The 23,291-nt window shown below is 41.7% G+C and overlaps 1 protein-coding gene across 3 annotated transcripts in view; it reads left to right on the top strand.

Moving 5' to 3' along the window:
- Window positions 1–23,291, top strand: part of inpp5f (inositol polyphosphate-5-phosphatase F) — a 284,383-nt gene that overhangs the window by 242,867 nt on the left and 18,225 nt on the right. For all 3 annotated transcript variants that reach the window (XM_063071927.1, XM_063071926.1, XM_063071928.1), the window contains exons 11-13: window positions 6,699–6,776; window positions 8,739–8,859; window positions 19,050–19,178. In XM_063071927.1, the coding sequence (XP_062927997.1) occupies window positions 6,699–6,776; window positions 8,739–8,859; window positions 19,050–19,178 (328 nt within the window). The remainder of the gene's footprint in view (window positions 1–6,698; window positions 6,777–8,738; window positions 8,860–19,049; window positions 19,179–23,291) is intronic.

The following is a 23,291-nucleotide window of genomic DNA, read 5'->3' as shown; positions in this document are numbered from 1 at the left end:
CCTGATGGCATGAACATTGACTTCTCTAACTACTGCTAGGCCCCACCTCCCCCTCGTACCCCATCTGTTACTCATTTTTATACACACGTTCTTTCTCTCACTCTCCTTTTTCTCCCTCTGTCCCTCTGAATATACCTCTTGCCCATCCTCTGGGTCACCCCCCCCCCCGTCTTTCTTCCCGGACCTCCTGTCCCATGATCCTCTCGTATCCCCTTTTGCCTATCACCTGTCCAGCTCTCGGCTCTATCCCTCCCCCTCCTGTCTTCTCCTATCATTTTGCATCTTCCCCCTCCCCCTCCAGCTTTCAAATCCCTTACTCACTCTTCCTTCAGTTAGTCCTGACGAAGGGTCTCGGCCTGAAACGTCGACTGCGCCTCTTCCTATAGATGCTGCTTGGCCTGCTGCGTTCACCAGCAACTTTGATGTATGTTGCTTGAATTTCCAGCATCTGCAGAATTCCTGTTGTTTGAGTGTAGTAGAGTTGGGAAAAGCTCCAATGTACCCAGCGGAAAAACAATTTGTCAAATGCCAGTGTAATTCCCAAAACATTGCAGAAATTTTCCATCTAATACATGAACATCCGAACACTGAGATTGTTTTGGGCAGGGAAATGTTCTAAATGTTGGCCTTCACTTTTAGAATACCTAATGGAAATGCTGTAGTCTTTTAATTACAGTCACTAGGATATGGTGTAAATATTTTTCAGTTGTCATCCATCTATAGGGCTGTCAGAAGGTGTGTTTGCAGTGAAACAGGATGGTGATCTGTGAGAAATTTCTTTTTTTTTAATTTTATTTTTATTTGGATAAGGAGTTCACAATTATCATGTACTTTTTTCACACATATAACCTTTTCCATTTTTTTATATGTATAAAACTACAATTATTTATACATTCTTAAGTACACATTGAGATGATATAAAAGCAAAATAAACATTTAAATAGATAATTATGTACAATAAGCTCCAAAATTATCATGATGAAGTCTGTGATTTTTTTTCTTCAAACATCAGTGGAGCTCTGCACAGAGCAGAATACAGTTCAGATGTACTGTGGAGAGCATTCTAACTAGCTGCATCACTGCCTGGTATGGGGAGGTGTGGTGGGTACTGCACAGGATCAAAGTAAGAGTTGCAAAATTAGTCAGTTCCACCATGGGCACTAGCCTCTGTGGTATCCAGGTTATCCTCATGGAGCGATGCCTTAGGAAGGTGGCATCCATCATTCAGGACCCCCATCACCCTGAACTAGTCCTCTCCTCATTGCTACCGTCAGGTAGGAGGTACAGGAACCTGAAGGCACACACTCAGCGATTCAGGAACAGCTTCTTCCCCTCTGCCATCCGATTTCTGAATGGACATTGAACCCATGTACACTACCTCACTACTTTTTTTCGTAGTACTTATATAATTCAACTATTTTATATATATATTTAAGTTTATTATATTATTTTATATTTATGTGTGTGTGTGTATATATATATATATATGTATATGTATATATATATGTATATAGGTGTGTGTGTATGTATATATATGTATGTGTGTGTGTGTGTGTATATATTATACTGTTATTCACTTTTGTCTTTTTTTTCTATTATTATGTATTGTATTGTACTGCTGCCACAAAGTTAACAAATTTCACAACACATGCCTGTGATATTAAATCTGATTCTGATTCGGACATTGGACTTTTAAATCCCTCACTTTGTTCAAGCTTGTGCTATCAACTTTGTAAAGCTGCTTCAAGTTTTCACACAATTCGGTTCTCAAAATTCAGGCTATCAAATTGTATATTTTAAACAAAAGGCATGTTACCTCCTGTTAGATGATACAAGAGGCAGAATACAGAATTAGTTCTTCAAAGCAGCCCAAAGTTAATTTCACAAAGAAACATGTCCTCCTGGTCACTTCACATCTTTTGAATTTGCTGACACTCTCCCCTGGCTCTGTGCTTTTCATTGCACAGAATTTAAAATCAAGAACATCTTCCAGTTATCGAGCCATGCACCTAGTTAAGCAGCTGATTAGTCATAGTTAGGTTAGAGTCAAGCGATTGGTAAGGTTTCGATGTATTTGGATCGCATAACAATCTCAGAAGGTTAATGAGGTTTTCCACAAGTCTCCTGGAGTAAAGTATAAAATGAATGCCCAAATGATTTGAGTTCTCCTCGGAAGCAGAATTCGAGTCAGGTCAGCAGCTAGTCTTCTGCTAGAGCCATAGAGCGCTGCCGGCCTTTCAGCCCATCTAGTCCATGCCAAACGGTTGTTCTGCCTCATACCATCAACCTGCACCTAGACCAGGGGTAACCAACCTGAGGTCCAGGGACCCCTTACTTAATGGTATTGGTCCATGGCATAAAAACGGTTGGAAATCCCTCATCTAGAACATAGCCATCCATACCCCTTACATCCATGTACTTATCCAAAATTCTCTTAGATGTTGCAATTGAACCTGCATTCACCACTTCCACTGGCAGCTCTTTCCACATTTTCAATACCTTTTGACTGAAGAAGTTCCTCCTCAGGTTTCTCTTAAATATTTCACCTTTCACCCTTAACTCATGACCTCTAATTCTAGTCTCACCCAACCTGAGTGGAAAAGGCCTGCTTGCATTTACCCTATCTATACCTCTCACTATTCTGTATACCTTTATCAAATCTCCCCTCATTCTCCACTGCTAGGAACAAATTCCTAACCAATTCAATCTTTAAACTTCAAAGTAAATTTATTTTCAAAGTAGATATATGTCAGCGTATGAAGTACAATCCAGAGATTCATTTTCCTGTGAGCAATCTTTCCTATAATGCAGTCCTGGCGACATCTTTGTAAATTTTCTCAGTACTCTTTCAATCTTACTGATATCTTTCATGTAAGCAGATGGCCAGAACTGCCCACATTAACCCAAATTAGGCCTCACCCAATATACAACTTCAACAAAACATCTGAACTCTTGTACTCAGTACATTGATTAATGAAGGCCATTGTGACAAAAGCTCTTTTTATGACCTTAACTACCTATGGTCACTTTCGAGGAATTCTGGATCTGTATTCCCAGATCCCTTTATTCTACAGCACTCCTCCGAGTCCCGCTCTTCCCTGTATATGTCCTACCCTGGGATGTCCTCCCAAAGTGCAACTCTCACACTTGCCTGCTTTAAATTCCTTCTGCTGCTTTTCAAGCTTGTCCAGATCCCATTGCAAGCTTTGATAGCATTCCTGACTGTCCACTATGCCTCAGTGTTAGTGTCATCTGCAAATTCACTGATCCGATTTACCACATTATCATTCATATACAGAAGGGGAGGGAACGTCCCTTATGTAGACTACATTTTTAGGTACGTCTAAGTACCTCGATGCAAATATCTAATCTGCTAATCTGTACCCACACCTCAATGTATAAAAGCATGCAAACATGGTCAAGAGGTTCAGTTGTTGTTCAGACCAAACGTCAGAATGGGGAAGAAATATGATCTAAGTGACTATGACCGCAGAATGATTGTTGGTGCCAGATGGGGTGGTTGGTGCATCTCCTTTGCTGCTGGTCTGGGAATTTCACTCACGACAGTCTCGAGAGTTTACAGAGAATGGTGCAAAAAAACAGAAAGATATCCAGTGAGCGGCAGTTAATGAGAGGTCAGAGGAAATTGGCCAGACTGGACAGGTTCAGGTGGACAGGAAGGCAAAGGTAACTCTGATAACACCTCATTACAACAGTGATGAGCAGAAGAGCGTCTCTGAATGCATAGCACATCAACATTGAAGTGGATGAGTTTATGCAGCCAAGACCATGAATATACACTCAGTCACCACTTTATTCAGTACATGTGGGCATACTCAGTAAATCCAAGAACCATAGTAGAGTCAATGAAAGACCACGCCCAACAGGCAGAACAAGCAAGCAATGTGTAAAAGACAGCTAACTGTGCAAATACGAAATAAATAAATATATAAATACAACACATAAATAAACAGGCAAGCAATAAATATTAAGAACATGAGATAAAGAGTCCTTGAAAGTGAGTCCATGGGTTGTGAGAACAGTTCAGTGATGGGACAAGTGAAGTTGAGTGTTGTGGTTGGTGTTCATCTAAATCTGGTTAAGTTTATTTCACATTTTGTTAAAATGTTTCCAAATCGAGATTTGAATTCCCAGTGACATGGACCATCTGTTGTGCGAGATTCTGTACAGATTTGCTTTTTTAATATATTTGCAATCGTTCCAGGAAGTGTATTGTTGACCGGAAAGGCAGAATCACCCATCAGTTTACAATCTGGTTGACTTGTTTATAGCTGGTTAATTTGATGTATTTCTTGTGCTGTGGGGAATCCCAGAGACTAATGCAGCAATGTGGAATGGAGAATATCCAAAACACTCACTGTATTTAGAATAAGCTGCTGCATTTAGAAACATAGAAAAACCCACAGCACAATACAGGCCCTTTGGCCCACAAAGCTGTGCCGAACATGTCCTTACCTGAGAAATTACCTAGGGTTACCCATAGCCCTCTATTTTTCTGAGCTCCATATACCTGTCCAGGAGTCTCTTAAAAGACCTTATTGTATCCGCCTCTACCACTGTTACCGGCAGCCCATTCCACACACTCACCACTCTCGGCGTAAAAAAAACTTACCCCTGATATCTCCTTTGTACCTACTTCCAGGCAGATTAAAACTGTGCCCTCTTGTATTAGCCATTTCAGCCCTGAGGAAAAAGTCTTTGACTATCCACATGATCAATACCTCTTGTCATCTTATACACCTCTATCAGGTCACCTCTCATCCTCTGTTGCTCCAAGAAAAAAAGACCGAGTTCACTCAACCTATTCTCATAAGGCATGCTCCCCAATCCAGGCAACATCCTTCTAAATTTCCTCTGAACCCTTTCTATGGTTTCCAGATCCTTCCTATAGTGAGGCAACCAGAACTGAGCACAGTACTCCAAGTGGGGTCTGACCAGGGTCCTGTAAAGTTGCAACATTACCTCTCAGTTCCTAAACTCAATCCCATGATTGATGAAGGCCAATGCACCATATACTTTCTGAACCACAGAGTCAACCTGCGCAGCAGCCTTGAGTGTCCTGTGGACTTGAACCCCAAGATCCCTCTGATCTTCCACACTGCCAAGAGTCTTACCATTAATACTATATTCTGACATCATATTTGACCTACCAAAATGAACCACCTCATACTTATCTGGGTTGAACTCCATCTGCCACTTCTCAGCCCAGTTTTGCATCCTATCAATGCCCCGCTGTGACCTCTGACAGCCCTCCACACTATCCACAACACCTCCAACCTTTGTGTCAGCAAATTTACTAACTCATCCCTCCACTTCTTCCTTCAGGTCATTTATAAAAATCACGAAGAGTAAGGGTCCCAGAACAGATCTCTGAGGCACACCACTCTTGACTGACCTCCATGCAGAATATGACCCGTCTACAACCGCTCTTTGCCTTCTGTGTGCAGGCTAGTTCTGGATCCACAAAGCAATTTCCCCTTGGATCCCATGCCTCCTTACTTTCTCAATAAGCCTTGCATGTGATACCTTGTCAAATGCCTTGCTGAAATCCATATACGCTACATCTACTGCTCTACCATCATCAATGTGTTTAATCACATCCTCAAAAAATTCAATCAGGCTCATAAGGCATGACCTGCTTTTGACAAGTCATGCTAACTATTCCAAATCATATTATACCTCTCCAAATGTTCATAAATCCTGCCTCTCAGGATCTTCTCCATCAACTTACCAACCACTGAAGCAAGACTCACTGGTCTGTAATTTCTTGGGCTATCTTTACTCCCTTTCTTGAATAAGCGAACATCATCCGCAACCCTCCAATCCTCCAGAACCTCTCCAGTCCTCATTGATGATGTAAAGATCATTGCCAGAGGCTCAGCAGTCTCCTCCTCACCTCTCACAGTAGCCTGGGGTATATCTCATCCGGTCCCGGTGGCATATCCAACTTGATGCTTTCCAAAAGCTCCAGCACATCCTCTTTCTTAATATCTACATGCTCAAGCTTTTCAGTCTGCTGTGAGTCATCCCTACAATCGCCAAGATCCTTTCCTGTAGTGAATACTGAATTTAAAGTATTCATTAAGTACCTCTGCTTGCTGTCTCCTCCGGTTTTCTTCCTCCATTCTTTTTCAGTCTGTCCAAGGCTTATTTTACCCAATTTCCTTTGCATTCTGAAGTTATTTCAGATGGCAGAAGGGGAGTGCAGAGGGGCAGGGCTTGGCACAGGGGCAGACACACCCAGCTCTGAAACACCAGACAAGGTATTTGATTCCAAACAACTGGTGCATTGATCATTACAGAATGTCTCTCTGGTGCTTCCCACTCCCTGCCTTCTCCCTTCCCCTTTTCCCAACCGTGCCCCTTTCCCGCTCTCAGAATCACGTTTATCATCACTCACATATGTCATGAAATCTTTTTTTTTGTGGCAGCTGTACAATGGAATACATAAAATTACTACAGTACTGTGAAAAATCTTAGACACCCTAGCTACATCTAGACTTTTGCACAGGACTGTATAGCAAGGATTTATTGTGTGACACTGTTATTTGCATTAATAATAAGTGCTGACAGAACCCCTCAGGCATCTTTACCGTAACGTTTAAATTTTAGAGTAATTGATTTGTTCTGAATCAGAAATTGAAATGTATTGATCTGGCTGCTTTTTCTTCCCCCAGTCGAGGAATGAAGTTTGAAAATGTGCAGACGCTTACAGATGCCATCTCTGACATCATCACCGACATGAAATGGGGCTGGTTAGTGCCTTAATTTACTTCCATTCCAGGAAGAATGTATGAGAAACAAGGTGCTCGTTGTAATAAAAAGTTTATAGAACTACAGACTCGCTGCTTTCAATCACATTATGAGTGTTCAATCTTGACTTTTATCCAATGTTAATGCTGGTTAAACTCCAAATAATTTCCTCAGCAAGCTTCTGTTGCATTTGTGGCTTTTTTAAAAGGTGAAATAAAGCCAATGGTGTACAGAATATTAATATGAAATATTCTGTTCAGCACCTTGTACTTGCAGCTGAGATATTGATAACTTTATTAGCATGGCTCCATCTGTCAGGAGTATGTACGTTCTCCCCATGAATGTGTAGGTTTTCGTCGGGTGCTCTGGTTTCCTCCCACAGTCCAAAGATGTACTGATTAGTAGGTTAACTGGTCATTGTAAATTGTCCCGTGATTAGAATAGTGTTAAGTGGGTGGGTTACTAGGCATTTAAGGCTTGGAAAGGTCTGTTCGATGCTGTATCTCTAAATAAAAATGAAAAATAAAATAAAATGCAGGTAGATCAGATCGGTCATCACAATAAGCATAGGCATAGGAGGGACTGCAGATGCTGGAAATGTAGAGCAATACACACAATGTGCTGGAGGAGCTCAGCAGCTCTGGCAGCATCCATGGATGGGAATAAACAGTTGAAGTTTTAGGCTGAGACCCTTCATCAGGACTGGAAAGGAAAGGGGAAGAAATCAGGGTAAGAAAGTGGGGGAGGGGAGGAAGATATACAGGGTGGCGGGTGATAGTTGAAACCGGGAGACGGGGTGAAGTAAAGAGCTGAGAAGTTGATTGCTGAAAGAGATAAAGGGCTGGAAAACGGGGAATCTGATAGGAGAGGACAAAAGACCATGGAAGAAAGGGGAGAACAAGGAGCACCTGAGGGAGGTGATGGGCAGGTAAGAAGACAAGGTATGAGAGGAAAACAAGAATGAGAGGAGGGGGAGGAGGGACAGTTACTGGAAGTTCGAGAAATTGATGTTCATACTATCAGGTTGGAGGCCACCCAGATGGAATATAAGTGTGGCCTCATCGTGGCTGTAGAGGAGACCGTGGGCTGACATGTTGGAATGGAAGTGGGAAGTAGAATTGAAATGGGTGGCCAGTGGCCTCCACTTTTTGTGGTGGAGAAAGCGAAGGTTCTCCAGTGATGAAGAGTAAGCAGATATTCTGCACGACGGAGGTTCTGATGTCCATGCTGTTTCAGGATAGCCCACTTAAACATGATAGGGATAAACTTGTCTATACTGAGCAACGACTGATAAATGATCTGCTGGAAGAATTCAGCAGATCAGACAACATCTAAGGAGGAAATGGGCAGCAATGTTTTAGGTTGAGACCTTTTAACTGGACTAAAAGATAGAGGGGTGATGGCCAGTATATTTTCTTTAAGCCAGGCTTTGTGATGCTCCTGATTCCAACATTTGTATCTTGTGTCTATTGAATGGCGATTAAGTTGGGGCTAGTATATTTTTAGACTTGTCCATAATTTCCTTTTGAGCAGTGATGTAATTGAAGTGCTCAGTTTTCATGAATATTCAATCAATTTAGGACAGTGTTGTGAGAAATAGGCAGCCTTTTATACACCACAGGATGTGTGTCATTATTTGCCACGTAATCTGTTTGAGGGACAACAGCATCCCTGGAGGTGGCCTTTGCCTTTTAGCTCGGTGAAGCAAGATTCCCACACAGAATTTTACTGTCGAATAAAGAGGCTCTTTTGAAAGATGCAGTTTCTGAGCCTGGAAACAGGAAATGTTGGCATTTCCCACTGATGAAAAGAAAACTAGAACAAAATCAGCAGATGATTAGTAGAGAACTAATTCTCTGATATTTATGGTCTTAGAGCAAGGGCTCTTTATTGTGGAATGTGTAATTAACCTAAACTGACCGTTGATCACAGCAAAGGCGACCTATTGTTCTTTTGTATTGCAGGGTTGACCAGGCTGGAGAGATCTGCAAGCAGGAAGGAATCTTCAGGGTGAACTGTATGGACTGTTTGGATCGGACGAATGTGGTTCAAGCTGCAATTGCTCGAGTGGTCATGGAACAGCAGGTATGATATTGCCAAGAAAACATATTATGACTTACCTCGCGTGCTGTCTTTAATTCACAATTACTTTCTGAAAAGTTGAAAAAAAATGTTCAAAGTACATTTTTTATCCAAGTAGTTATGTCAACATATACAACCCTGAGATTTGTTTTCTTGTAGTCTGACTCAGTAAATCCAAGAACCAGTATAGAATCGATGAGAATCGGCACTCACAGGACAGGCAGACAGATGGAAAAACAACCAATGTGCAAAAGACAACAAAATGCAAATACAACAACAAAAAATGAAATAATAATAATAATAAGTAAATAAGCAATAAATAGTGAGAATGAAGAGTCATTGAAAGTGAGTCCATAAGTTGTAGGAACAGTTCAGTGGCAGGTGAAGTTATCCCCTCTGGTTTAAGAACCTGATGGTTGAGGTGGTAATAACTGTTCCTGAACCTGAACCTTCAACATTCTCTGTACCCACACACAAAATGTAAAGTTTACTTAGATGAATGTAACTCTATGACTTGACTCTGACAATCATTTTAATTCTGTCTTCAACCTCACACTGTTCATTTTACATATCCCTTGATTTGCAAGTCAACACTTGAAAAATCAACCATGAAGGCATGCTAATTGGCAGTACTGCAGAGATATCATGTGCATAGTAGCTGACTTGATCAAGCATTCTATTAAAATATCTGCAGAGAAAAACATATACTGTATTGTTTACAATAATCTTGTGTAACTTCTATTGTTCGTTATTACTTATTGACACCCAGGAATGTCGATCAGATGGCCATATCATCTACAATGCAACCCTGTCACACCAGCTGCTGAAAACAGGTGTTATTGTGAACAGTTTTGGGCCCCTCATCTTAGAAAAGATGTGCTGGCATTGGAGAGGGTCCAGAGGAGGTTCACAAGGATGATTCCAAGAATGAAAGGGTTATCATACGAGGAATGTTTGATGGCTCTGGGCCTATACTCGCGGGAATTCAGAGGATGAGGGGGGTTCTCACTGAAACCTTTTGAATGTTGAAAGGCCTAGACAGAGTACATATGGAAAGGATGTTTCTCATGGTGGGAGAGTCTAGGACAAGAGGGCACAGCCTCAGGATAGAGGGGCGCCCTTTCAAAACAGAGATGCGGAGAAATTTCTTTAGCCAAAGGGTGGTGAATTTGTGGAATTTGTTGCCACATGCAGCTGTGGAGGCCAGGTCATTGGGTGTATTTAAGGCAGAGATTGAAAGATTCCTGATTGGACATGGCATGCAAGGTTATGGGGAGAAGGCTGGGAACTGGGGTTGAGGAGGAGATAGAAAAAAAGGACCAGCTATGATTGAATGGTGAAGCAGACTCGATGGCCCAGACGGCCTAATTCTGCTCCTGTGCCTTACGGTCTTACGCACTACTGATTTGAGCCACCAGCTAGTTGTTGGCTAGGTCTGGCTTTCTTCAGTTGTGTGCTGATCATCTGTCGGTATGATGGAAGACCAACTTGTAAGTCAGTCAACATAATATTTTTGCACAAGAAAACCTGCAGATGCTGGAAATCCAAACAACGCACACAAAATGCTGGAGGAACTCAGCAGGCCAGTCAGCATATGGAAAAGAGTAAACAGTCAACGTTTCAGGCAGAGACCCTTCATCAGGACTGGAAAAGAAAGCTGAGAAGTCAGAGCTAGAAGGTGGGGGAGGGGAGGAAGAAGGACAAGGTAAAAGATGAAAGCGGGAGGAGGAGGGGTGAAGCAAAGAACTGTGAGGTTGATTGGTGAAAGAGAGAAAGAGATGGAGAAGAGGAATCTGACAGGAGAGGGTAGAAGACCATGGAAGAAAGGAAGGGGGAGGAGCAGCAGAGGGAGCTGATGGGCTGGTAAGGAGATCAGGTGAGAGAGGGAAATGGGAATGGGTAAATTGTGAAGGGGGGAGACAATTTCTAGAAATTCAAGAAATCGATGTTCATGCCATCAGGTTGGAGGCTACCAAGATGGAATATAGGGTGTTGCTCCTCCAACATGAGTGCGGCCTCATCCTGGCCGTAGAGGAGGCTGTGGACTCACATATTGTTCAAGTTCAAATTTAATTGTCCTTCAACCATACACGTGAATACAATGAAGACAGCAAAAGTGAAACAGTATTCTTCCGGGGCCAAGGTGTAAACCACAGTGCTAGCAGTAAACATAATATTAAATGCTCCTTACCAGTTTTGTTGCTACCACTAACACAACTCCAATTCTGGGACAATTTTTACCAAAAAAAATTGTATCTCTAACCCTTTGTCCTCAAGTTCAGGTTCAAATTTAATTGTCATTCAGACATACCCATGAATACAGCCAAATGAAACATAGTTCCTCTGGGCCCAAGGTGCGAACCACAGTACAACGGCCACACAGAGCACAAAGCACATATAATTAATATTGTGGAAAAATGTGCAGTCACAAACGAAAACATAATATAGCCCGAGTGTCGTGGCCTGAAGATTGACGGTGCATGGAGTGTTGCCCTGGAGCCACGTTTCTGCATGAGCAAGCACACAGCAGTCCTTGTCATGTGTTAGTTAGTGCAGTTGCAGATGAACACGGTTAAAAGGCCGTGAAGCTGAGTTGATCCCATGCATGTATTTGATGTGATGAGATTGTGAAGACAGTCTGTGTAATTTAGTCGCAGTGAAAATAGTCAGCTGCAACGAGCATATCATTGAATGATGTGACTTGAATTGCGAAGTATGGAGCTCTGTTGCTTTAGTTTGGGTACCTTGAGTGGCTTGCTCATGATGGGATAAAACTGGATTAAAGGCTTGGAAAATAGCGGCAGATTATAAAACTGCAAATGCAATCCCATTGTTCAGGAATGGATGAAGACAAAAAAAAGTGACTATAGGCCTGTTAGCTTAACATCTAAACAACATGGTTTTAAAGTTCAAAGTATATTTATTATTATCAAAGTACATATATGTCACCATATAAGACTCTGAAACTCATTTTCTTGTGGGCATACTCAAAAAATATACAGAGTAATAACCATAACAGAATCAATGAAAGACCACCCAACTAGAACATTTAACTAGAGTGCAGAGGACAACAAACTGCAAATACTAAAGAAAGAAATAATGATAATAAATAAATAATAAATATCAAAGAACATGAGATGAAGAGTCCTTGAAAGTGAGTCCATTGGTTGTGGGAACATTTCAATGATTGGTCTTGTAAAATTGAGTGAAGTTATCCTATCTGGATTCAAGAACCTGATGGTTGAGGTGTAATAGCTGTTCCTGAACCTGAGGCTTCTGTACTACCTTCCTGGAGGCAGCTGCGAGAAGAGAAAGTAAATGCTGTTTGATAAATTTGCCCAGAGTTCTTCGAGGGTTTAACTAGTAAAATTGACAGAAGGGAACGTATAGATGTCATGTTTTTGAATTTTCACAAGGTATTTGAAAAGGTGCCACACCAGGCTAGTGATGAATGTAGGAACTAATGGCATGAGGGAAAGTGTTATGGCGTGGATTGGAGACTAGTTGTTGCATGGAATATGGAGTCAAAGTCTTTTTTAGGCTGGATGTAACTTAGGAAGGATGTAACTAGTGGATCATTGGAAAGATCAACTCTTGACTCTTTTATGTTAGTGACCTTGAAGGGGAGGCCACACGTAAGGCATCCAAGTTTGCTGAATAGGAGGAAAATATTAGACCTTTGCATTTGGATATTGATAGATTGAGTAAGTGGTAATGACTTAGCAAATAGAATTTAACGTGGGGAAGTGAGTTGTTCTTTTGTAAGGGGAATCTACAGACAATGCAGGAAGACTGCAGTTGAATTAAGTACCGAGGATGGATCTAGAGGGTATTGTGCATGAATTGCAAAATGTTAGACAGTAAATTGTGGTTAGAAAAGCAAGTTGCATATTGGTGTTTATTCTAGGAAGGCTAAATTTAGAAATGGACAGCTACTGTATGTTACAGTTGTATGGGATGTTTGTGAGCACTGCTCACAGTTTTATCCCCTATCTTTTTAAAATAAATACATACTAGCATTGAAGACTGTCCAATAGAGAATCACTGGGCTAATTCCTGGAATGCCTTATGGGCATGCCTTAAAGGGTGCCACACAAGGCAGGTGATGAACGTAGGAGCTAATGGCATTAGAGGAAGTGTGTAGGCATGAATTGGAGACTGGTTGTTGCATTAGAACATTAGGAAGATTTTGACAAGAGCAGGCCACTTGGCCCATCAAAGCTTACCGATTTCCTTTTCACATAGTGTGTTGAAATAACTATCGAGTTTAGATTTGAAATTCTCCAGGTTATTACTCTCAACTGCACAACTAGGTAGTTTGTTCCATGTGTCCACAACTTGCTGTGTAAAGAAATGCTTCATGATGATGGTCTCCCCTTAACCATGTCTCCACCTATGGCCCCATGTCCTTGATGATGGATTAAATTTGAAGTAGCAGCTAGCATCCACTTTACTTATACCTTTAATGATTTTGAACACTTCTGTCATGTCTCCTCTCATTTTATGTCTACTTAGGCTAAAAAGATTTAATTCTTTCAATCTTTCTTCATGGCTCATACCCTGCAGGCCTGGAATGGGTCCAGTAGCCCTTCTTTGAAATTTCTCCACTGCCTTCACATCTCTTATATGGTATACTGAGCCAGAAACGTTTTTCAGGCTAGAGTGGATTGTTTAGATATATTTTAGAAATATATTTTTGTGGGAGAATCTGAGAGGACAAGGCAAGGAAGGGGTGGTCGTTTAGTAACTTCTCCCAGAGTGCAGTCATTAGAAAGTTGTGGAGATTAGATTTTGGGGTTATTTGAAAAGGAAATGGATAATTATGTGAGAGATCAGAGCCTGCAAGCGTGTTGAAGCTGCAGCTGGACTGAGGCCGTGGCCTGCAACTAACAGGCTCCTGAATTAGCTGCTGGCTTTGTGACTGTGGACGCACTTTCACCAGCTTCAGTTCTGAATGTTATTTGCTTATTTTTATTGTTTGCACAGTTTTTGTTTGCACATTGGGTGTTTGACTGTCTTTTTTAATGGCTTCTGTTGGGTTTCTTTGTTTTGTGGCTGTCTGTAAGGAGACAAATTTCAAGGTTGTATGTAGTATACATATTTTGATGTTAAATGTACTTTGAAATGAGGGCTTTTGGAAGTTGGTGCAGAAGAGGAGATGTGGAAGATAGCTAGGTCTGGGTGAGGCTAGAGTTGCCAACTTTCTCACTCCCAAATAAGGGACAGAAATAGCAGTCGAATACGGGACACTTGTGTTTACCCTGAGAAAGACTACCATGACCATGAAGCCATGCGTGGGCACCTGTGTGCGCATGCGTGACATGTGCATACATGTCGTGCGCATGTGTGTATGTGCCGATTTTTTTTCTACAAATCAGTTTTGGCGATTCTGTTCAGTGAAACTACACTGTACATGCATTATTTCTACTTTATGTAGGCTGTGTATTTATCGTATCATTCTGCTTTTACGATATGTTAGTGTTATTTTAGTTTTTATGTGTTATTTGGTATGATTTGGTAGGCTATTTTTTGGGTCTGGGAACACTCAAAAATTTTTCCCATATAAATTAATGGTAATTGCTTCTTTGCTTTACACCATTTTGGCACAAAAGGTTTCATAGGAACACTCTACCTTAGCGGGGGACAAGGGCGGTCCCATATGGGACAAACCAATTTAGCCCGATATACGGGATGTCCCGGCTAATACGGGACAATTGACAACCTTAGGTGAGGGCAGGCTGGAGGAGCTTGGTGACCTTGCCCTTTTTCCTGATGTTCTAGCCAACTTACTCCACGACTGTATTGGAGGACCACCTTCACCAATGGGATGATTTTTCTGCTGCCAGTTTCTTAAAGGGATGTTCAACTATCCAGATCCTTAAAGTCGAATAAAAAAACACTCTGTCTTTCTGGCCGATGGATCTTCTGCTCGTTCTATGCCACATTTCTTTGTTAGTGAAGTATCGAATCTCTTTTCCATGTTATTGCTTGGTATACCTTAAATATTGCATTCAGTCCCAGATACATTTTAAGCTGGTCAATAGAGAGGCATTGAACTGAGTCAGATGAAGTGAGGTAAGGTTCAGTTAATGAGATTCAAGATAGAGATTTGCAATTTCAAACTTTATAACAAAATCTCAGTTGTGTGATATGTCCTTGAATGGGCAGTATGTTTGTACAATTAACTTTATAGTGGTGACAGGTATATTGATCATTTTTCTGGGTGCAATGTCATTTATCTTGGAGGATGGTTTGTTCTCATCCTTGGTGATTACTTTCTATGAAATGGCGGAGCAAGTCAGTACAAGATGGAGGCTCAATTCTGGGCAAAACACCTCATTTACCCATGTAACCAACTGCGCTATCAGATTGGTTACATTTACCCATGTAACCAACTGCGCTATCAGATTGGTTACATTTACCCATGTAACCAACTGCGCTATCAGATTGGTTACATTTACCCATGTAACTAACTGCGCTATCAGATTGGTTACATTTACCCATGTAACCAACTGCGCTATCAGATTGGTTACATTTACCCATGTAACCAACTGCGCTATCAGATTGGTTACATTTACCCATGTAACCAACTGCGCTATCAGATTGGTTACATTTACCCATGTAACCAACTGCGCTATCAGATTGGTTACATTTACCCATGTAACTAACTGTACTATCAAATTGGTGCACTCTGTCTATCAGTTGATCAGCACAGATTAGCACAGTGCATTCACAGTAGGATATGATCATTAAAGTTGATGCCTCCTGAACAATGTAGGCAAATATCCAAGAAATACCGGTCTTAAAGACAGGGGAGTCAACTGGGAGAATGAAATGAAAGACAAAACCCGAGGAGGAACATTGAGGTTGCAGAGGTAGGGTATCCTTAGTCTAGATTAGAAATGGAATATTATCAGGGATATGGGCAGGAAGTGATCAGTGATACTATAAATTATTATTAGATTCAGGACTAAGCCCAACATCGGTACAAATCTGTGTTGCCAGCACAATATAATTTAGCTTGTACATTTGATTGTAACTTGAGTGGATAATTGCATGGCTTTTCCACAGTTTCTGCTGTTTCTCCATCCGTCACCCCCCCTTGAATTAATCCAACACACTTATGAAAGATTCTGGTTGCATAAATGAATGCAAGCTCTCTTCTCCCGGCCCTTCCAGCCTGAGGAAGAGAGTTTGCATTCATTGTGGGCTGATGGAGTGAGAATATTTTCCCTTCTGGTCTTGGCTTGAGATGATTGTAGGAGACACTTTTAACTTTATTTCTTGAATCATATTGCAATTAGCTGTGAACTTCCTGAAAATGGTGAAATTGGTTGGAGATCTGAGGGAGAAGTGGGGGAAGGGTGGCTGGAATGGGGAATAGAAAGGTCTTTGCTTGGGACTTCATATTGCACCTTCCATTTCTGGTGGTGTGCCCATCTTAGTTGATGGGCGCTGAGTAGCTGATGAAGAGAGATGATGGATTCAAGCAAATCTGAGTTTGAGCAACTAATTTGAACAAATAATTTAGTGTTATGTTTGGAGCTTTGGTGTCAGAGACCCTGCTTTTCACGTAAGTTATTAAATCAAAATACCTGCCTGTTTAACAATTTAATGACTGTTTGAAGAAGTGGAGTGATTTCTGTTCATGTGCCTTGCTAGATAAATGCCATTATTCAATGTCCCATCATTTGACCCACATTGTCCATGCCGGTTATAATAATCCTTTTACAAGCATTTGGAACTTTGAATGCTTGTCTAAACATTTAAATATTCTGAGAGTATCTGTCACTATCATCTTCTTGAGCAATGAAATCACCTTTCATAGGTTTAATCTTTTTAAAACTTCCTCATATCCTCCCAAAATCACCTAATCTTTCAATTAAGCCTATTCTCTGTGCTTATCAATAACTCTGCTTGGGTGAAGCATTCTTCATAAGCACAAGAGATTCTACAGATACTGGAAATCCAGAACAGCACACTAAATGCTGGAGGAATTCAGCAGGTCTGGCAGCATCTATGGAGAGGAATAAACAGTTGAAATTTCAAGTCAAGGCCCTTCATCAGGACTGATGAAGGATCTCCACCTGAAACATTTACATTTCATTCTCCTCCATAGATGCTGCCTGATCAGCTGAGTTACTCCAGTATCTTGTGTGTGTTGCTCAAGTTTTCCAGCATCTGCAGAATCTCTTGTGTTTCAACCATCACCCTCCTCTTACCAAGCCACGTTCGGATACAATGAACTCGGACATTTTCGACCATTTTCCAATATGGGACAACTTTATCAACATTCTTATCAATGTCATCAAAAAAAGTTAGTGAAGCGACTTCCTCTTAAAGGTGTGTTAACTGCCACTGACCATTGCCTGTCACTCCAAGAGCAGACTAAACCTGTCTGGCAGAAATATTTCCCAATAACTTCTCCAACACTGATATTGGATTTAAATGCCTGCTTTAGACTAAACGACCATAAGGCATAGGCGCAGAGTGAGCCCATTCAACCCATTGAGTCTGCATCGATCTTGGCCAATTTATTTTTCCTCTGAACCCCATTCTCTGCCTTCTCCCCACCTACTAATCAAGAACCAAGCAACCTCCCTTTCAGTTATACCCAATGATTTGGCCTCTGTAGCTGTCTGTGGCGATTAATTCTACAGATTCACCACCCTCTGGCCAAAGAAATTCCTCCTCATCTCTGTTCTAAAGGGATGGCCTTCTCTTCTGAAGCTGTGCCCTCTGGTCCTAGATTCTCCCACTATTTTCCCTGCTACCTTGAATAAGTGTATCACATTCACCATTCTGCTGTCATCCCACCTGTAGTCAGAGGTTTGAAATGTTTCTGTCAGAGTCCCAGCAATCTCACCCCTTGACTTCAGGATTATTGTCATCTAACTGTATGTATTTACAATCAGATGAAGCAGCGTTTCTCCGGACCACTGTGCACTCACAGAACATATTTCACACACAGCACATAAACCAACATATTATACTATAAAGATGTTAATAAAATATTGTTCAAAATGCTTGGAGTAAAGTGGAGAACAGGTAAACAGCTCGTTGTACTAGTGATGAGACCTCGGTGGGCGTTCATTAGTCTCAGACCCTGTTTCCCAGTCTAGTCCTGATGCTTCTGTACTTCCTTCCAGATGGTAGTGGGTCAGGTAGATTGTGGGATGGGTGGTAGGGATCCTCAACGATGTGTTGGTCCTTCACCTGCAATGCCCTCGGTAATTAGCACAAGTAGGAGGAGGGAGACCCTGGTGATCCTCCCAACAGTTTTTACTGTCTTGTCTAGGGTCTTGCAGCTTCCGTACCACACAATGATGCCGTCAGACAGGACATTCTTGATGGTTCTCCTGTAGAAAGATATTAGAATGGGGAAAGGGAGTCTTGCATGCCTCAGACTCCCCAGAAAGTGTAGAAGCTGCTGTGCCTTTTTGATTAGTGAGGAGGTGTTGTGGAACCATGTTAGATCATCCATTATGTGCACACTAAGGAATCTTGTACTCTTCACTCTCTCCATGGCAGAGCCATTGATGTGCAATGGAGCGTGGTCAACCTGTGCTTCCCAAAATCCACATTCATGTCTTTTGTCTTGTCCGCATTGGGACTCAGGTTGTTGTTCTCACATCACTTGAAAAGCCTCTCTACCCCTCTGTATGTCAACTCATCACTGTTGCTGATGCAGCCAACCACTGTAGCATCGTCAGCGAACCTGATGTGGTTTGAGCTGGATCTGGCAGTGTAGTCAGCAGCAGTTGTTCCACAAAAGCCTGAAACATCTTTAATCTAGCCCTGCAAGCCTATCCTTCTTTAAGGACTTTATAAGAAACCAACATGACACCTTTTCAATTATAATTTGTTCTAGAATTCCATTGTTTCTGTTTTGGATTCTTCAACTCCCCCATTTTCCTTCATGGATGAAGAAATCTTTCCAGTGGTTTTTATTTCTCCTCTTTCTGCTTATTTTCAAAGAAACAGATGAAAGTATATTTTGTGCTGATGAGTGACGGGGGAATTGCCATTCACAAATCTGTGATCTATCAGATGCACTGATACTATTTTGCACTGCACTCTGTCTCTTGCAGAATCTAGATGTACTGTGAGTACCGTTTTAGGTGTGGTGGCACGTATTACAAAAACACAAATATTTCACCAACTTTAAGGTTGTTTCCGATGTTTTGTTTCAGCTGAAGAAACTGGGCGTGATGCCACCTGAGCAGCCACTGCCTCAAAAGTGCTATCGGATTTATCAGATCATGTGGGCCAACAATGGAGATGCTATTAGCAGACAGTACGCTGGGACAGCTGCTCTAAAGGTAAGATTTATTCTGTTGAACTGCTTGGAACAGGTTTGCTCTAAGTGGCAACATGCGAGCAACTTTTTGTTTTTATTCTGTAATTGTGTGGAGAAATTGAGAGTTTGACCATTTTTTGTGAATCCTTCTTTACAGTTCGTTCAGCTTGTTCAGTTCTACAATATTGCAATATAGTTATTACTACACTGTCCGTGAAGTTACATGCCACTGTGGCCCAATTGAATTTACTGAACCATTACTTGTTTAAATAGTTGATAATGAGCTGTGGTAAATTACGCATACCAATGGCAGATTCTTTTTTTGGTCGTTGCATCACCTTTACACTTGTAAGGCTGTCTTCCTGAGAAAAGGGGAAAACTATTCTCAGAAATTAATGCCCAATCAGCCTACTGCCAATCATCAAACTGATATGCAGTGGGCCAGATTGGAAAGGTCAGGGTATCGGGACCAGAGACAAGGGTTAGGCCAGGCTATGGGCTCACTTTCTTGATTTTCAGTTGTTTGTACGATTTGTATTATTTTTCTGCACATTGGGTGTTGGACGGGGACAATTTTCTTTTTTTATTGGTTCTATTGGGTTTCTTTGTTTTGTTCAAAGTAAACTTCACTATCGAAGTAGATGCGTGTCACCATATACAACCCTGAGATTCTTTTTCTTGCGAAGGATACTCAGGAAATCTATAGAATAGAAACTATAACAGGATCAATGAAAGATCGACCAGACTGCAGAACACAACAAATTGTGCAAATGCAAATATAAATAAATAGCAATAAATAACAAGAACATGAGATAACAAGATAGAGTCCTTAAAGTGAGATCATTGGTTGTGGGTACACCTGATGGGATAGATAGAGGCAGGAAAGTTATTTCCACTGGTCGGTGACACTAGAACTCGGGGACGTAGCCTCAAGACTCAAGGCTGTAGATTTAGGATGGAGATGAGGAAGAACTGCTTTTCCCAGAGAGTGGTGAATCTGTAGGATTCTCTGCCCAATGAAACAGTGGAGGCTACCTCAGTAAGTATGTTTAAGACAAGATTGGATAGATTTTTGCATAGTAGGGGAATTAAGGGTTACGGGGCAAAGGCAGGTAGGTGAAGATGAGTCCATGGCCAGATATCAGGCATGATCTTATTGAACGGCGGAGCAGGCTTGACAAGCCAGTTGGCCGACTCCTGCTCCTATTTCTTATGTTCTTATGGTCGTGGGGTAGTAACTGTTCTTGAACCTAGTGGTGTGAGTCCTGAGGCTTTACACCTTCTACCAGATGGCAGCAGCAAGAAAAGAGCATGGCCTGGGTGGTGGGGATCCCTGATGATGGATGCTGCTTCCCTATGACAGTGTTTCATATAGATGTCCTCAGTGGTTGGAAGGGCCTGTGGCTACCTGTAAGGAAATGAATCTCAAGTTCGTATGTAGTATACATACTTTGATAGTAAATGTAGTTTGAACTTTGGTAGAAGAAGTTGCCAGTAAGTGGTGGCTAGACTGACCACTCAGCTGCAGGGCTTGTCTCAGCCTTGGTCCAGTAATGGATGACAGAGCTGCATTCCAGTGGTGAGGTGGAAGAGATTGCCCACGATATCATGGCAGCATTTGGCCAAGTGTGGCATGAAGGAGACCTGGTGAAAAGTGAAGACAATGGACACACAGCAGAAAATGCTGGCGCTCTAGCTTGCACAAAGGACAGTAATTATTGTTGTTGAAGGTCATGCATCCTAGTCCCAGGACAATGCTACAGGAATTTCTTGGCCCAACGTCATGATTTCAATCACGTTCATCAATTCCATCAATGACGTTTCTTTCATTACAAGGTCAGACGTGGAGATGTTCTATTATAGGTCTACAACAAATGTAATCTCCATGGCTCTTCACACAGCCTTAGATCATCTGAACAATACAAACACCTACGTCAGGATGCTGTTTGTTGACTATAACTCAGCGGTAAACACCATTATTCCCACAATCCTGAACAATAAGTTACAGAACCTGGGCCTCTATACCTCCCTCTGCAATTAGATCCTTGACTTCCTAACTGGAAGACCACCATCTGTGTGGATTGACAATATCTCCTCCTCGCTGACAATCAACACTGGCACACCTCAGGGATGTGTGCTTAGCCCGCTGCTGTACTCTCTCTATACCCATGACTGTGTGACTAGATATAGTTCAAATACCATCTATAAATTTGCTGATGATACAACCATTGTTGATAGAATCTCATATGGAGGTGAGAGGGTGTACAGGAGCAAGATATACCAGCTAGTAGAGCGGTGTCGCAGCAACAACCTTGTACTCAGTGTCAGTAAGATGAGAGAGCTGATTGTGGACTTCAGGAAAGGTAAGGCGAGGAAACATGAACCAATCCTCATAGAGGGATCAGAAGTGGAGAGAGCGAGCAATTTCAAGTTCCTGGGTGTCAAGATCTCTGAGGATCTAACCTGGTCCCAACATATTGATGCAGCTATAAAGAAGGCAAGACAGCAGCTATACTTTATCAACTATAAGTACAGTATAGATGTACTATGGGGAGTATTCTGACAGGCTGCATCACTGTCTGGTACGGGGTGGGGTACTGCACAGGACCAAAAGAAGCTACAGAAGATCGTAAAATTAGTCAGCTCCATCTTGGGTACTAGCCTCCATAGTACCCAAGACATCTTCAAGGAATGGTGCTTCAGAAAGGTGACATCCATTATTAAGGAACCCATCACCGGGCATGGCCTTCTTCTCATTTTTACCGAAAGGAAGGAGGTACAGAAGCCCGAAGTTACACACTCGGATGATTCAGGAACAGCTTCTTCCCCTCTGCCATCCAATTCCTAAATGGACATTGAACCCATGAACACTACCTCACTTTTTTTAATGCAAATTATTTCTGATTTTGCACTTTTTTAATCTATTCAATATAAATACTTTCTATAATTGATTTACACTTTTTTTTCTTTCTATATTATCATGTATTGCATTGAACTGCTGCCAAGTTAACAAATTTCACGACACGTGCTGGTGGTAATTAACCTAATTCTGATTCTGATGTTCACTGCTCTCAGTTTTTCAGAAAATTAGCGTCCACACTTCCCACAGCAAACTTCTAGGAATAAGTAGGCATGGATCGATGTGGCAAATACTTGTGCCCCACCAATGCCAGATAATGACCGTGAATGAGTAACTGAGTCTACCCCTGACATTCAGTGACATTACCCTTGTGCCCCCTGTAACCACTGGGGGAGTGACCATTGACCAGAATCTCATCTTGACTAGTCACAGAACTGCTGTGACAAAAGACCAGGTCAGGGGCTGAGGCTCCTGCACTGAGTAACTGACCACTTGACACTCTAAACTTTTCTAACATCGACAAGGCACAAGCCAGGAGTACTTTGGAGTACTTGTCACTTGCCTGGACGAGTCAAGAACCTGAAGTACTTGAGTTCAATGTCCAGCAGGGATTCCTAACCTTTTTTATGCCGTGGATCCTTATAGTTAACCAAGGGGTCAGTGGGCCCCAGGTTGGGAACCCCTGATTCAGGGCAATACAGCTTACATGATCATCTTAAATATTGTAATCCCTCTATCTTTGTTTTGCTGTGGCTTATACAAAATGCACAGCTAGACGTTCCTGACAGTGCTTTCTAGCTCATTTCTTCAGGCTGGATTGAAGCAGCGGGGCCTGGGCCTGAGAGTGGCAGAGGTCATTGCTGGGTGCGCTTCTGTTCAAGGGGAAATGTGAGGGATGTAGAGATGCATCTGGTTGCTGGGATAAGCTGATCTCAGTAATCATCACTGTCTTACAGATTATTATTATCCTGTCTTACCCTAGCTCTTGAACTTTCTGTATAGTGGCTAGTATGAATTAAAAATAAATATTGGTTAATTTATAAAAGAAATAAACCTAGTCCAAATTGTGAAAGGTTATAGTGCCCAGAAAAGTCAGGTTTAATATCAGTGGCATACGCTGTGAGATTTGTTGACATTGCAGCGGCAGTCCAATGCAATACATAATAGGGAAAAAAGTGAATTACAGTAAGTGTGTATATGTATATGTGTGTAATAGTGAAATTAAATAAATAGTGCAAAATAGATATTTAAAACGTAGTGAGGTAGTGTTCACGG

Source organism: Mobula hypostoma, chromosome 19, assembly GCF_963921235.1.
Source record: "Mobula hypostoma chromosome 19, sMobHyp1.1, whole genome shotgun sequence".
Lineage (NCBI taxonomy): Eukaryota > Metazoa > Chordata > Chondrichthyes > Myliobatiformes > Myliobatidae > Mobula > Mobula hypostoma.
The sequence above is the reverse complement of the archived record's forward strand: the minus strand, read 5'-3'. Positions and strand labels throughout refer to the sequence as shown.